General features: G+C 38.2%; 1 protein-coding gene across 2 annotated transcripts in view; it reads right to left on the bottom strand.

The window, feature by feature from the left end:
• NKAIN2 (sodium/potassium transporting ATPase interacting 2) overlaps positions 1–16300 on the bottom strand; it is a 1181035-nt gene that overhangs the window by 533409 nt on the left and 631326 nt on the right. For both annotated transcript variants that reach the window (NR_198871.1, NM_001434919.1), the window contains exon 3: positions 1970–2050. Coding sequence is in view for 1 of the 2 variants with exons in the window: in NM_001434919.1 (NP_001421848.1) it covers positions 1970–2050 (81 nt within the window). In the remaining variant the exon portion in view is untranslated. The remainder of the gene's footprint in view (positions 1–1969; positions 2051–16300) is intronic.

A 16300-nucleotide genomic window follows, 5' to 3' on the forward strand; every position in this document is an offset into this window, starting at 1 on the left:
CCAGTGCCTACAGTCATCATGTGGCTGCTGCTGCTGCTAAGTCGCTTCAGTCATGTCCGACTCTGTGCGACCCCATAGATGGCAGCCCACCAGGCTCCCCCGTCCCTGGGATTCTCCAGGCAAGAACACTGGAGCGGGTTGCCATTTCCCTCTCCAATGCATGAAAGTGAAAAGTCAAAGTGAAGCCGCTCAGTCCTGTCTGACTCTAGCGACCCCATGGACTGCAGCCCACCAGGCTCCTCCATCCATGGGATTTTCCAGGCATGAGTACTGGAGTGGGGTGCCATTGCCTTCTCCAGTCATCATGTGGAGTGGGAAGCAAAATTACAGAACATTTGTGTAGCCGGCCTGGTTCAAACCTCTCCTTTTTTTAATATTAAACAAACTCTTTAATCTGTGAGATCATCTTGCTTAGCCAATATGCCTGAATACCTGTCTTCCAATGATTAAGGTAATTATTTTATTGAAAATGTCATTGAACGTCATTTTAGTGAGGAATCTCTTTGAAGAAATTACATTTTACAGCAGTGTGTATAAATTGGGCAAGGAATTCAAGTCCTGTGAAGCATGCATGCTTTTCTGGCCTGAAAGAAATGTGAGCTTTAAGCAGAAAATTAAGTGTCCTTCTGAGAGTCACCTGAACAATTCCTTTTCATTGGTCACGACATGTTCAGGAAGGGACCACCTGCTGCCAGGAGTGTGGAGTATGACGCCTGGTGAGAATCACAGAAATGCCACCCACCAGGGCAGATACAGCAGAGGGTCCCAGTGAGAACTTGTCCTAAACCCGATCCTAAAACTACAGGTTCCAGAAGCCTGGGCTATATCTCATATGATAGCATCACCCTCTTATCTTTCATCATTTGCTTTAGTAAAAAAAAAAAAAAAAAAGTCAAGATTATTTATACTCAGAATCATAGTTAAATAATAAACAAACAGACTTGAAAATGCTCAAAGAGCTTTGTGAAGTGCCTGTATGCTAGATTAGAAATGTGAATTACCACGACCCCATCCCCCACGCATCAAGCTATCTAGCCCTGCGAACAGAGTTCCTGGCCACTTTCAGCTCTTTTAGCGTTTTAAAGCAGGTTATCATCTCTGGGTTTTAAAAGTGTCAACATCTCAGCATCATCTTTCTGCTCTAAGGAATAGAGAGCTAAAAGAACATTTTTATAATCTCTTTTAAAATTACTATGAAAATGTACAAGTTTACAACTCTCTCAAGTGTCTCAAGTAGGATTTGCTACTGTTTTGAATGGATTGTCTTATTTGACTTATTTGCTGTTAACTACATTCAATAGAAGAAGGATGATGGTTGTAGAGATGTACAAACTGCATTATTTCCATAGTAAAGGCATTTATGTTAGAAATATAATAGCAAGACACACATGCAAATACAGAAACATACACACATTCATAGAAGTACAGCACGAAATGAAACCTGGATGAAAATATAAGTATTTTAAGTCTTTCTGAGACTGTTTTAGAACAAAATATCTATTTCATTCATTTATGTGATAAATTATATCCCTCTGGTAACAGTCTTATTCAACTAAAACTCATTAATTATTTGAATTATTACATTGGTATTTGGGTCTAATTAGGCAAGTCTTCAGCAGAATAATAAGCAAACTAAGTGATTTCATAAAACCTTCAAGATCTTACCTTTGATAAAATTCCTACTCTGCTTCAGAACTCGCTCATGAGTCAATGTTTTAAAAGTACGCATTCTTCTCATTGTAGTAATCAATATTTTACTTTAGCTTTGCTTAAAATAATAAAGGGCGTTTTGTGACACACTGAAATATTTCTTTGATGGTAGAAATGCAGAGAGACAGATGAGGACAGCTTTCGATTTACCTTCATATGAGGTGCATCTACGTGACAAAAGCAGGGTGAGACTGCCTTACTTAGGAAGAGGCTTGTTAACACACAACTGATGACTCAGGCAAATCAGATGGCAAATTACCTTTGAGAGGTCCCCAGCCTCCAAATAGAAGCAGATAACAAACACATTCCACGTAACCCAGAGGACTAGCCAGACAGCATACTGTAGAAAAGCAAGAGAGAAATAACATAATTAATTTTGAATCAGCTGAGTAAGATTTAAATAGAACTTGAACTTTTGAACACCAAATCTTAAAGATTTGTGGGGAATATTAGATATCACTTCTTTCTAAGAAACAGGATGAGATGTACATTTATCTCTAGTTTGATTTTTTTTCCCCTCACTGTAGTGTTACAACTCAAACTAGCTTAGGGATAATGTCTTCATTTTTTTTAGACAAAATAGATAGCAGCCGACATTTCTGTTTTCAGGGGGTATGGTTATGGTTTCTAGACATCAAAAAAATATAATGCCTGAATAGATGTATCAACTACAACCCTTCAAAAAGAGAACTCTTATTTTCCTTTAGCAAGATCAACTCAATGCTTGATAACATGTAACCTTTCCCCAAGTTACCTAAGGTCATCTTCAAATCAGTTTTCATATCTCTGTCCCATCTAATCATCTTTCTCTCTTTGGTATCTTTTTTCCCATTTATCTTTTCATCTTAGTTTATCCTCTTGTGATCCTCCATTATAGTGACCATCTAGTTATTATCTCTAATTCTATTTTGTTGTCATATTCAGTGTGCTGTGTTTGTCAACAACAAAATTTTCTTACCAAGACATAGTCCTGAGCGTTCAGTTAGCTAAAATTTATTAAGCCCCTTGTTAGCAACGTGCTAGAAAGACACTGAGGATAAAAAACCAATGATACATTCTTCCTGAGTTCAAGGCAAGTAAAGGAGGTAGATCAGAAAACAGATGCTTCTTATACAAGAATCATAAAAAGATGTATAGTCTGAGCTTAAGGAAGAAAGATAGCAAAAGTGTGTAAAGTATTCTGAGAAGAGGTAGTCCTACGAAGTTTAACAGAAGAGTTGAAACACCTTCATTAGAGGTGAACCAAGCTAACCTATGGAGTTTACCAAATAACTGAATCAGGGTTTGGAAGGACTATCATGGGAGGGTACTATAAACACAGAGAGCAGCAAGTGTGATTAAAACAACAAAAAAAGATGAAACAAGAGGCTTCTACATCATTTCTATGCTAAATAAATACCAATGACTCCCATTATTTATATGGTAAGTTCCAAAATCTTTATTTTACTGTTCAAGGACCTCCATGAATATTGGAGCATGTTATCTTTCAGACACGTTTCAGTTCATCCTTCAAGCCATTATGACTTACAGATGTATTGGATTGCTTCTCTTCCATGTATGTGGAAAGTTATTTCTTACCTCTGTGCCATTTTGTATGTTATTCTTTATCCTTTAGTAATTTTTCTTTTTCTTAAGTTCTCCTCTTACCACCTATCAATACTCTATTTTTCTTCAGAGGTCAATATAAATATCATCTCTCGAGTGATACCCAGTTGGAAACGGTGTATCCCTGCTTTGTGATCCACTAAGACCCAGCTACCCAAGACGGGCGGGTCATGGTAGAGAGGTCTGATAGAATGTGGTCCACTGGAGAAGGGAATGGCAAACCACTTCAGTATTCTTGCCTTGAGAACCCCATGAACAGTATGAAAAGGTAAAATGATAGGACACTGAAAGAGGAACTCCCCAGGTTAGTAGGTGCCCAATATGCTATTGGAGATCAGTGGAGAAGTAACTCCAGAAAGAATGAAGGGATGGAGCCAAAGCAAAAATAATACCCAGTTGTAAATGTGACTGATGATAGAAGCAAGGTCTGATGCTGTAAAAAGCAATATTGCACAGGATCCTGGAATGTTAGGTCCATGAATCAAGGCAAATTGGAAGTGGTCAAACAGGAGATGGCAAGAGTGATCGTCGACATGCTAGGAATCAGTGAACTAAAATGGACTGGAATGGGTGAATTTAACTCAGATGACCATTATATCTACTACTGTGGGCAAGAATCCCTTAGAAGAAATGGAGTAGCCATCATGGTCAACAAAAGAGTCCAGAATGCAGTACTTGGATGCAATCTCAAAAATGACAGAATGATCTCTGTTCATTTCCAAGGCAAATCATTCAATATCACAGTAATCGAAGCCTATGCCCCAATGAGTAACGCTGCAGAAGCTGAAGTTGAACAGTTCTATGAAGACCTACGAGACCTTTTAGAACTAACACTTAAAAAAGATGTCCTTTTCATTATAGGGGACGGGAATGCAAAAGTAGGAAGTTAAGAAACAGCTGGGGTAACAGGCAAATTTGGCCATGGAATATGTAATAAAGCAGGGCAAAGACTAATAGAGTTTTGCCAAGAGAACACACTGGTTATAGCAAACACCCTCATCCAGCTACACAGAAGACTCTACACATGGACATCACCAGATGGTCAACACCGAAATCAGATTGATATATTCTTTGCAGCCAAAGATGGAGAAGCTCTATACAGTCAGCAAAAACAAGACCAGGAGCTGACTGTGGCTCAGATCATGAATTCCTCATTGCCAAATTCAGACTTAAATTGAAGAAAGTAGGGAAAATCACTAGACCATTCAGGTATGACCTAATTCAAATCCCTTATGATTATACAGTGAAAGTGAGAAACAGATTTAAGGGACTAAATCTGATAGATAGAGTGCCTGATGAATTATGGATGGAGGTTCATGACATTGTACAGGAGACAGGGATCAAGAGCATCCCCAAGAAAAAGAAATGCAAAAAAGCATTTATAAGGGAGGCCTTATAAATAGCTGTGAAAAGAAAAGAAGTGAAAAGCAAAGGAGAAAAGGAAAGATATAAGCATCTGAATGCAGAGTTCCAAAGAATAGCAAGGAGAGATAAGAAAGCCTTCCTCAGCGATCAATGCAAAGAAATAGAGGAAAACAATAGAATGGGAAAGACTAGAGATCTCTTCAAGAAAATTAGAGATACCAAGGGAATATTTCATGCAAAGATGGGCTCGATAAAGGACAGAAATGGTATGGACCTAACAGAAACAGAAGATATTAAGAAGAGGTGGCAAGAATACACAGAAGAACTGTACAAAAAAGATCTTTATGACCCAGATAATCATGATGGTGTGATCACTCACCTAGAGCCAGACATCCTGGAATGTGAACTCAAGTGGGCCTCAGAAAGCATCACTATGAACAATGCCAGTGGAGGTGATGGAATTCCAGTTGAGCTATTTCAAATCCTAAAAGATGATGCTATGAAAGTGCTGCACTCAATATGCCAGCAAATTTGGAAAACTCAGCAGTGGCCACAGGACTGGAAAAGGTCAGTTTTCATTCCAATCCCAAAGAAAGTCAATGCCAAAGAATGCTCAAACTACCGCACAATTACACTCATCTCACACACTAGTAATGTTCAAAATTCTCCAAGCCAGGCTTCAGCAATATGTGAACCATGAACTTCCAGATGTTCAAGCTGGTTTTAGAAAAGGCAGAGGAACCAGAGATCAAATTGCCAACATCTGCTGGATCATGGAAAAAACAAGAGAGTTCCAGAAAAACATCTATTTCTGCTTTATTGACTATGCCAAAGCCTTTGACTGTGTGGATCACAATAAACTGTGGAAAATTCTTAGAGATGGGAATACCAGACCACCTGACCTGCCTCTTGAGAAACCTATATGCAGGTCAGGAAACAATAGTTAGAACTGGACATGGAACAACAGTCTGGTTCCAAATAGGAAAAGGAGTAATCAAGGCTGTATATTGTCACCCTGCTTATTTAACTTAAATGCAGAGTACATCCTGAGAAATGCTGGACTGGAAGAAGCACAAGCTGGAATCAAGATTGCTGGGAGAAATATGAAAAACCTCAGATATGCAGATGACACCACCCTTATTGCATAAAATGAAGAGGAACTAAAAAGCCTCTTGATGAAAGTGAAAGAAGAGAGTGAAAAATTTGGCTTAAAGCTCAACATTCAGAAAACTAAGATCACGGCATCTGGTCCCATCATTTCATGGGAAATAGATGCGGAAACAGTGGAAACAGTGTCAGACTTTATTTTTCTGGGCTCCAAAATCACTGCAGATGGTGACTGCAGCCATGAAATTAAAAGACACTTTTCCATGGAAGGAAAGTTATGACCAACCTAGAGAGCATATTCAAAAGGAGAGACATTACTTTGCCAACAAAGGTCCGTCTAGTCAAGGCTATGGTTTTTCCAGTGGTCATATATGGATGTGAGAGTTGGACTGTGAAGAAGGCTGAGCGCCAAAGAATTGATGCTTTTGAACTGTGGTGTTGGAGAAGAATCTTGAGAGTCCCTTGGACTGCAAGGAGATCCAACCAGACCATTCTAAAGGAAATCAGTCCTGGGTGTTCACTAGAAAGACTGATGCTAAAGCTGAAACTCCAGTACTCTGGCCACCCCGTGCAAAGAGTTGACTCATTGGAAAAGACCCTGATGCTGGGAGGGATTGGGGGCAGGAGGAGAAGGAGACGACAGGATGAAATGGCTGGATGGCATCACCGACTCAACGGACATGAGTTTGAGTGAACTCTGGGAGTTTGTGATGGACAGGGAGGCCTAGTGTGCTGCAATTCATGAGGCTGCAAAGAGTTGGACACGACTGAGCGACTAAATTGATCCGAACTGAATCGAAGATCCGGCTTACTCAAATTTTGTTCCAAATGTCTTATATCCAATTATTTGCATCGTTTTTGTCCTTTGCACAATGATAAGGTCCTTGACGGAAAAGACTATTTGTATCCATACATATACCCCTAAGTTTCTAAGTTAATACTTGGTACACAATAGGTATTCAATAAACATTTTGTAATCAATCAATGAATGAGCAGCAATATGGGGGGAAAAATCTTCATTTTCGGAAGAACTTCTTCTACTCATTCCAGATTTGATTTTCATGAGAAAACTGTGATCATTCATGTAGTGTGAGGATGAAGAGTCCTAAATGGTAAGATTGAGTGCTCAGTAGCTTCACTTGTTTCTAACCCTTTGTGACCCCATGGACTAAGACTGCCAGTTTCCTCAGTCCAAGGGATTTTCCAGGAAAGAATATTGGAATGGGTTGCCGAGCCTTTCTCCATGGGATCTTCCTGAACCACAGATCGAACTAGCATCTCCTATGTCTCCAGCACTGTAGGCGGATTCTTTACCCCTGAGCCACTGGGGATCCCCAAATGATAAGACTATGTAATCATAAATAGTCTTTCCAAGTGATTCATTCATCTAACTGCTGAAAATGTTCATTGCTCAGAATAAAGTAGGGGCAAAACTAAATGGCCAAATACAAAAGAAAGGGTTTGAGAAGTGAAAGCTTGGTACTGGAAATACAGTGAGAAAGGTAAGCAGGCTGGGGTGTGACATAATCGTAGTTCATTATAAGCATTCCTAAGATTAGTGAATCATGTCTTAGAAACAGCTCCTTTAATTGACAGTTTAGAATTGTGGACAGTCAAGTGTTTTAATATTAACAATGAAAATACATTTAATAGATATATACATGTATATTCATAAAATAAATATCCTTGGTCAGAATGATTGGACTATATTCATCTTTTGCTCATACTTAATTATGAAAGTGTTTGTCAGTTGTGTCCAACTCTTTGTGACCCCATGGACTGTAGCTCACCAGGGTCCTCTGTTCATGGGATTCTCCAGGCAAGAATACAGGAGAGGGTTGCCATTCCCTTCTCTAAGAGATCTTCACGACCCAGGGACAGAACCCAGGTCTCCTGCATTACAGGCAGATTCTTTACTGTCTGAGCCACAAAAGAAGCCCTTATTTTAGCTTTATTTTTTCATCTTCAACAATAAGCATCATTTATTCTGCTTAGGCATTCTCATCACTTTCTCATCCATTGTTATGATACAAAAGAACAAAAGTAGCCCAGATAAAGCAGCTTATTTTCTAATTCTTGATCATATTATGACCAGGGATTGCCTGCTTTATGATATAAATCCTTTCTCCTAATTCATAAATCCTATTACATCTACATCATGCTATAGGAATGTTCAATTATAAGAAATAAAACATACTAAATACATTAAGTAAAGTATACTGCTATTACAATTAACTTGATAATCAGCCAGAATCTGATAAAAATCCAATTTTAATCATAGATTGCAGTGCAGATCAAAGAGAAAGGCAGGTTTCTACCTTCTTATTTTACCAATGCTGCTATTACATACTCATGCTTCCTTGTGATTTTATGTCTATGGACATATTTTAAAGACCACATAATTCTCAATTTATTTTATAAGATCATATTTCCCCTCAGTTATAGAATTTTCTTATTGTAGAAAATATTTACATTTTTGATCATATATAGCAAATTGAGAAAATTACCATGCTTAGATATAATCACTTGTATCATTTTAGTGTATGTTTCATATGTACTTTTTCTATTAGTGCATTTCTCAGTCATATATGTTACCACAGGAATCTTTCTCTATATTCTGTTACCTGAATTTTTTTGCACTTGATTAAAATATCTCATTGAATATTCTGTAACATATGTTGCAATGCAATTATGTACTATAAGTTATTCAACTAATTATCATTAAACTTTTTGTGCTTTTCTTATTTTATATTGATCAATTCCTATAAATTTGGATTTTGCATAAAAAATTTCAGTTCAGTTTGACATATTAAATCATACCTGAAAATATTTTGTTTAAATGGACTATTTCTAAGACAGACTATAAATGTTAGAATATCCAACAGGCATCATTTTAATGAACATATAAACACGGCTATTAAATTTTATGCAACTCAAAATAAAAACAGAATCCCCAAAGGCATTCTATTCTTGAAGCAAAAAGTGGAAAATGATTCCCTTAGATTGAAAAAAAAAATGATACTCATCCACCATGAAGACACCTGTATATAACTAATTTCTTTCAACTCATGCAACATATTTCAGACAAGGATATTTATAGCCCTAAGGCTAGAAGGATTCTGTTGAAAGAGCTTTTGATGTGAAATAATAATAAATCAAGTTATATAGGAACATCCTAATTGACATATGCAAATAAGAGGTTTGAAAGGCTAATAAAACATAAGAATTTGTGAGAAAATACCAATCTACACTTTTAAAAGCTGAAATTCATGCAGTTTAAGAATTAGATAGTAATTCTATTCATGCATATCTGTTCATATAGCAGAGTTTTAAGATGTGTAATACATAGATCTGAAAGTGATATGTGAGAGAAAAAAAAATCTTCAATCTATTAAAAGGCAACTGTGTTTTATTGTCACATATTCATCACACCTTGTGCCTAGAAGTGACATCACAAAAAAGCACTCATTTCTTTCCAGTCAGCAAACAATTTAAAACTCATCTTTTTCGATATTCTTGCTTTTTGAAATCATAGTTAAAGAACTGTAATAACACTAGTTTTTCCTGTGTTGAAATTTCCCACTAACACCAAAGAAAATGAAATTGCCTCAGTTTCTGGTTATCTAGAAACCTGAACATCACAGTTAAGATGATATTATAATGGATTAAAAAAAAAACTATTATAATGTGAATTCAAAAAAAATTATGTATCTAATACTGTTTTATGTTACTCTGATGTACCCAGCTTCACATGCACAAAAATGGCAGAATTTATTAACACTACTTGTTACTTTATATAGCTAAATAATAATAATAAAATAATAAATAGTCTGTGGATATAACTGTTAAATATTTTGAGATGGGGAGATTATCCTGGATTATATGGGTGCCCCCAAAGAAATCATTGGTTCAAGTCAGTTCAGTCACTCAGTCGTGTCCAACTCCCTGCAACCCCATGGATTGCAGCACGCCAGGCCTCCCTGTCCATCACCAACTCCTGGAGTTTACTCAAACTCATGTCCATTGAGTCAGTGATGCCATCCAACCATCTCATCCTCTGTTGTCCCCTTCTCCTCTTGCCTTCAATCTTTACCAGCATCAGGGTCTTTTCAAATGAGTCACTTCTTAAAATCAGGTGGCCAAAGTATTGGAGTTTTAGCTTCAACATCAGTGAATGATTGAATGAATGAATATTGGAAAATTCGTAGAAAATTCAAAGAAATCATGGGCATCCTCTTAAGTGGAAGGCAGGTGGTTATCTTACACACATAAATAGAGTGAAAGTGTTAGTTGCTCGGTCATGTCCAACTCTTTGGGACTCCGTGGGCTTTGGCCTGCCAGGCTCCTCTGTCCATGGAATTCTCCTGGCAAAAATACTGGAGTGGGTAGCCATTCCTTTTTCCAGGGGATCTTCCCAACAGAGGGATCAAACCCAGATCTTCTGCACTTCAGGTAGATTCTTTACCAACTGAGCTCCTAGGAAAGCTCCATGATAAACAGAACAGACAGATTTAAAGATGACTTTCACGTGGCCACAAGCCAAGGAACTCTGTAGCTCCCAGACTCTGGAAGAGGCAGGGATTAGATCTCCCCTTAGAGCTTCTGTAGAAAGCATCAGACTTGAGTTGGGCTCAGTGATACTGATTTCAGAATCTGGACTCCAGACCTGAGAGCGAATGAATTTCTGTTGTTTTAATTCACGAAGTCTGAGGGAATTTGTTACAGCAGCCCTAGGAAACTAATACACCAATCCAAATCTTCTCTTCTCCCTTCAACTGAGCTGTCAATGAAATGTAACCCTGAGGAGTATAATACCTAAGCACTTGTGAATAAATGTAATTATCTTCAAAATTAAGATCCACTTTTTTTGGAGGGGTGGGGCAATTACATTGCTGCTTCAGAATCATTCCTTTGCTGATCTCTTGAATGGCATGTATTATGCTTAGTCGCTCAGTCATGTTTGACTCTTGCTTTACTTATTATATGCCTTATGTAATTACTGTGAAAGTCTTTGCTGGAAAAAAAATTCTTATTTTATGAGTCTCAACCTATTCTTAGGGTATTCCCAACATTCTAACAATACAAGGCTATTGCATAAAGTTCTAGGATACAGAAATTGACACATTTAGAATGTTTATAGACTTGTTTAAAAATTGTCAAAATAGGTTAAATACCTAGAGAAAGATACGATTCAAGTAACTTCTTATTGCAACTAACTCTGGAAGCAAGGAAGGGGGAAAGAAGGTAATAGTCATTATTAATATAATGGATTGATCATATTTAGTTGGGAAAATTATATCATATCATCAAAATATTAAGAATTCTAATAAACAGCAGTCCTAAATTTATCAGCCATCATAATTACCTTGAAAATTTAGAAAGGTCTTAAATTATTAATTGTTTAAAATATGCCCATCCAAATATTCTTCAGTATCACTTTTTAGCAATTTAGAAATTTTTAGCATTTAACCCCTAGTGAATACTGCCATACTTGATCCCACAGATTGAGTGGAAACCATTACCTTAAGCTGTATGTATATATTTTTATGACTGTTATGGCTACTCTGAAGCCATATATGGTTCTAGTTGATTAATGTATCCTAGCATACCTAAAGGGCTTCCCTGGTACTCAGATGGTGAAGAACCCACCTGCAGTGAGGGAGACCTGGATTCGATCCCTGGGTTGGGAAGATCCCTTGGAGAGGGATGGCAACCCACTCCAATATTCTTGCGTGGAGAATCCCCATGGACAGAGGAGAGTGGCGGGCTACAGTTCATGGGGTCACAAAGGGTCAGACATGACTGAGCGACTAAGCAGCATCAGCAGCATACCTAAAAATGTTGAATCCCCTCTCCTTATTAACAAGCAATAAAATTTAAAAGATATATGATTAACCATATACTGAATTATAACCTTTCAACTGTGCTTTAAGAATTCATGGCACACATAGACAATGGCACTATTTGGAAAGCTCAATGATACAAACAAAGGAGATGGCATGCAACTGAAAGTGACTGACTCAGGGGTTCTGATCGCCCCAGGTTCCTGAAGAGCTCAACATGCCAACACATCTGCAAACTATTAGCTGTGACACTCTTGGGAAGTTCTGCTCTGAAAATTCGTACATAGTACAAACTTTCTCGTCAAAAAGACAATCATGTTAATGCATCAAAAATAAAGTCGGCTTGCTCAACCTGCTCGACAGGGTAGCTGGTTCCCCACTTGTCTTTATATTCTTTTCAGTCATCTAGAGGGTGATTCTGAATATCACACATATGATCCAATTAATTGTGTAGCAATTACAGCAAATAGGGACACATCAGTGAGGCCAAGTTCAACTCAGTAGCCACAAATAAATATAAATTACATTGATAGTATAGTATTCTAAAGCAGGTGCTTGGATACCTTTTAGATTGCAATGCTTATATGGAGAGTGAAGTTCCAAATTTATAGATGTTAACATATCTGTGCATGTTAGTCATGAAAAACCACATACTATTTTTCTCATCATCAAAGTACTTTTTCACTTTGTCAAATAGCTTTTCATTTACTATTTCAAAAGCAAGGCTGAAATTATTAATTTCAGAATCACTGTGGTAATATGGATAAAAATGAAAGCAAAACAAAAAACAACAATTTCAGTTAGGGAAGCTTTTGAACTACAGGTGGTTTACAGACTAGGGTTTTCTTTTTTCATACATGAAGTCTGGAAGTGGTGTGTGGTAGGCACAATGCTGCTGTGGCTCTGGGTCTATACCTTTGGGATTGTCTTTTAAATCCTCATACAGTTAACACTTACAGGCAGAGTGCTGGGAAGAAAAGATCCCTTCCTTCTGTAACATTTTATTCTTTTGGAAAAGAAAAGAAAAAAATTCCCAAATGCACTCAGCAGACTTCCTTACATCTCATTAAGTACAACTGTCTCACCTGCCTCCTTTCCTAAACCCAATCACTGGCAAAGAGAATTGGGGTTATCCTGGTGGTTTTATGCCAATTTTAATTCATCCTATGGACCAGACTCTACTTAGACTTCTGACAACCATACACATATTGGGATTCTGTTAGCAGCAAATGAAGGGAAGGCACATTTGTGTCCCACTCTAACCCGTGTACATTCTAAATTTTTGTTTCCTTTAATATGCAAAAATGGATAATTACTATTTAACATTTTTTATGTATATCTTGTTTTCTAGAGAAATACTCAACCATTTGCTTTGGTAAGACTGTACATATTCAACTAAACAGAGAAGTAATCTAGTATTACACCTAAAGTAAGTAAAAGATTTCAGACTATCCATGGAGGAAGCACACAAATCAGATGTAGTTTCTTTTTTTTTTTTTTTTTTGGCAATCTGCATGATTTAACTTCAGGGACGTGCAAAGAGGAAAAATACAGAGTGTCAACTGTCTCACTAGAAATATAAAACATCTATGTCTTGAGAAGAAAGAAAAATGCTATGGAAAATATTAATAATAGTTAAATAAGGAAAACAAGGCTCCCTAAAGAGTTAAAAGTAGTTAAAAGTAAAAGTTAAAAGTTAAGCATGGCATTTTCAAAATTTATGAAAATATGCTTCACTAAGCATATGTGGTAGGTGTGTCATGGTTGAGAATATTGATTAAGTATAATCTATCACTTTCCTTTTGAAATTAGAAAATATATTATCTCTTCCAACCAAAAAGGTTTTAATCTCTTCTTAGCTTTATTAGTCCCCAAGCCTATCAAATTCAAACCTAGTCTAATAGTCAGGTAAACAACCTTCTAAAATATGTAAATTACCCTAGTTGGGTAAATCTAATAATACAACCTTTAAAAATGCCTATTTTCTGTGCTTGGTTTAAAAACATCCAAATACAGATGTAGGTCAAAATACATATGCTGCTGCTGCTGCTGCTAAGTCGCTTCAGTCGTGTCCGACTCTGTGCGACCCCATAGACGGCAGCCCACCAGGCTCCCCCATCCCTGGGATTCTCCAGGCAAGAACACTGGAGTGGGTTGCCATTTCCTTCTTCACAAAATACATATATTTTGTCTTATTTTAGGCTGATGAATTAAGGAAACTTCATTCCTCTTGGGGCTTCCCTCGTGTCTCAGACAGTAAAGAATCCACCTGCCATGTGGGAGACATGGGTTCAATCCACGGGTTGGGAAGATCCCTAGGAGAAAGGAATGGCTACCCACTCCAGTATTCTGGCCTGGAGAATTCCACGGACAGAGGAGCTTGGCAGGATACAGTCCATGAGGTTTCAAAGAGTTGGACATGACTGAGCGACTTTCACTTTCATTCTTCTTGGGTGCTTTGTATGACATTAGACTGTAAGGATAGGGTGAGCATAAAGTTCTCCCAAACAGTTAAAATTGATATAACAATACAACTTACTAACTTGTGTTTGGATAAAAGAGTTCCATCAAAATTTTTTCTGGGGGAATATTTTTTTCTGCCTGCATAAGTGACAGGATAGACATTTACCAGTATTTCATGTGATATGTGTCTTCTGAGTACCTGTCTTCTTGGTTGGATACTATTAATAGTAAAAGCTTGTCTGTGTGTGAAGGAAAGTCGCTCAGTCGTGTCCGACTCTTTGCAACCCCGTGGACTATAGCCCACCAGGCTTCTCCATCCATGGGATTCTCCAGGAAAGAATACTGGAGTGGGTTGCCATTTCCTTCTCCAGGGGATCTTCCCGACCCAGGGATCAAACCCAGGTCTCCCACATTGCAGGCAGATGCTTTAACCTTTGAGCCACCAGGGAAGCCACGCATGCTAAGTTGCTTCAGTCGCGTCTGACTCTTTGTGACCCTATGCACAGTAACCCTCCAGGTTTCTCTGTCCATGGGATTCTGCAGGCAAAATACAGGAGTGGGTTGCCATGCCCTCTTTCAGGGGATCTTCCCACCTAGGGATTGGAACCCAGGTCTCTTGCATCTCCTGCATTGGCAGGTGAGTTCTTTACCACTAGTATGACCTGGAAAGCACAAGGCATACCACATCTGGTGAATATTGTTTGCTCTACTGATATTTTGGGCTCAAGAAGTTAGGAGACCCAGATAAATAAACCTTCTTAAAGAGATAACAGGACTGCAAGAGGTCAGTTTTCATTCCAATCCCAAAGAAAGGCAATGCCAAAGAATGCTCAAACTACTGCACAATTGCACTCATCTCACATGCTAGTAAAGTAATGCTCAAAATTCTCCAAGCCAGGCTTCAATAGTACATGAAACATGAACTTCCACATGTTCAAGCTGTTTTTAGAAAAGGCAGAGAAATCAGAGATCAAATTGCCAACATCTGCTGGATCATCAAAAAAGCAAGAGAGTTCCAGAAAAACATTTACTTCTGCTTTACTGACTATGGCAAAGCCTTTTACTGTGTGGCCCACAGCAAACTCTGGAAAATTCTGAAGGAGATGGGAGTACCAGACCACCTGACCCACCTCTTGAGAAATCTGCGTGCAGGTCAGGAAGCAACAGTTAGAACTGGACATGGAACAACAGACTGATTCCAAATAGGGAAAGGAGTACATCAAGGCTGTATATTGTCACCCTGCTTATTTAACTTATATGCAGAGCACATCATGAGAAACGCTGGGCTGGATGAAGCACAAGCTGGAATCAAGATTGCCGGGAGAAATATCAATAACCTGAGATATGCAGATGACACCACCCTTATGGCAGAAAGTGAAGAACTAAAGAGCCTCTTGATTAAAGTAAAAGAGGAGTGTGAAAAAGTTGGCTTAAAACTCAACATTCAGAAAACTAAGATCATGGCATCTGGTCCCATCACTTCATGGGAAATAGATGGGGAAACAGTGGAAACAGTGACAGACTTTATTTTTGGGGTGGCTCCAAAATCACTGCAGATGGTGACTGCAGCCAAGACGCTTGCTCCTTGGAAGAAAAGTTATGACAAACCTAGACAGTATTTTACAAAACAGAGACATTACTTTGCCAACAAATGTCCGTCTAGTCAAAGCTATGGTTTTTCTAGTAGTCATATATGGATGTGAGAGTTGGACTATAAAGAAAGCTGAGTACCAAAGAATTGATGCTTTTGAACTGTGGTGTTGGAGATGACTCTTGAGAGTCCCTTGGACTGCAAAGAGATCAAACCAGTCCATCCTAAAGAAAATCAGTTATGAATATTCATTGGAAGGACTGATGCTGAAGCTGAAACTCCAATACTTTGGCCACCTAACACAAAGAACTGACTCACTTGAAAAGACCCTGATGCTGGCAAAGATTGAAGGCTGAAGGAGAAGGGAATGACAGAGGATGAGATGGCTGGATGGTATCACCGACTCAATGGGCATGAATTCGAGTAAACTCCGGGAGTTGGCGATGGACAGGGAGGCCTGGAGTGCTGCAGTCCATGGGGTCACAGAGTCGGACACGACGGAGTGACTGAACTGACTGACTGAAAGAGATAACCATACATTCAAATCTTAATATTAGTAATTCTTTGTTAAAGAGGAAAACTTAAAATCACTGGACTTTTAATTATCTACATTGAA

This window comes from Bos taurus, chromosome 9, assembly GCF_002263795.3.
Source record: "Bos taurus isolate L1 Dominette 01449 registration number 42190680 breed Hereford chromosome 9, ARS-UCD2.0, whole genome shotgun sequence".
NCBI lineage: Eukaryota > Metazoa > Chordata > Mammalia > Artiodactyla > Bovidae > Bos > Bos taurus.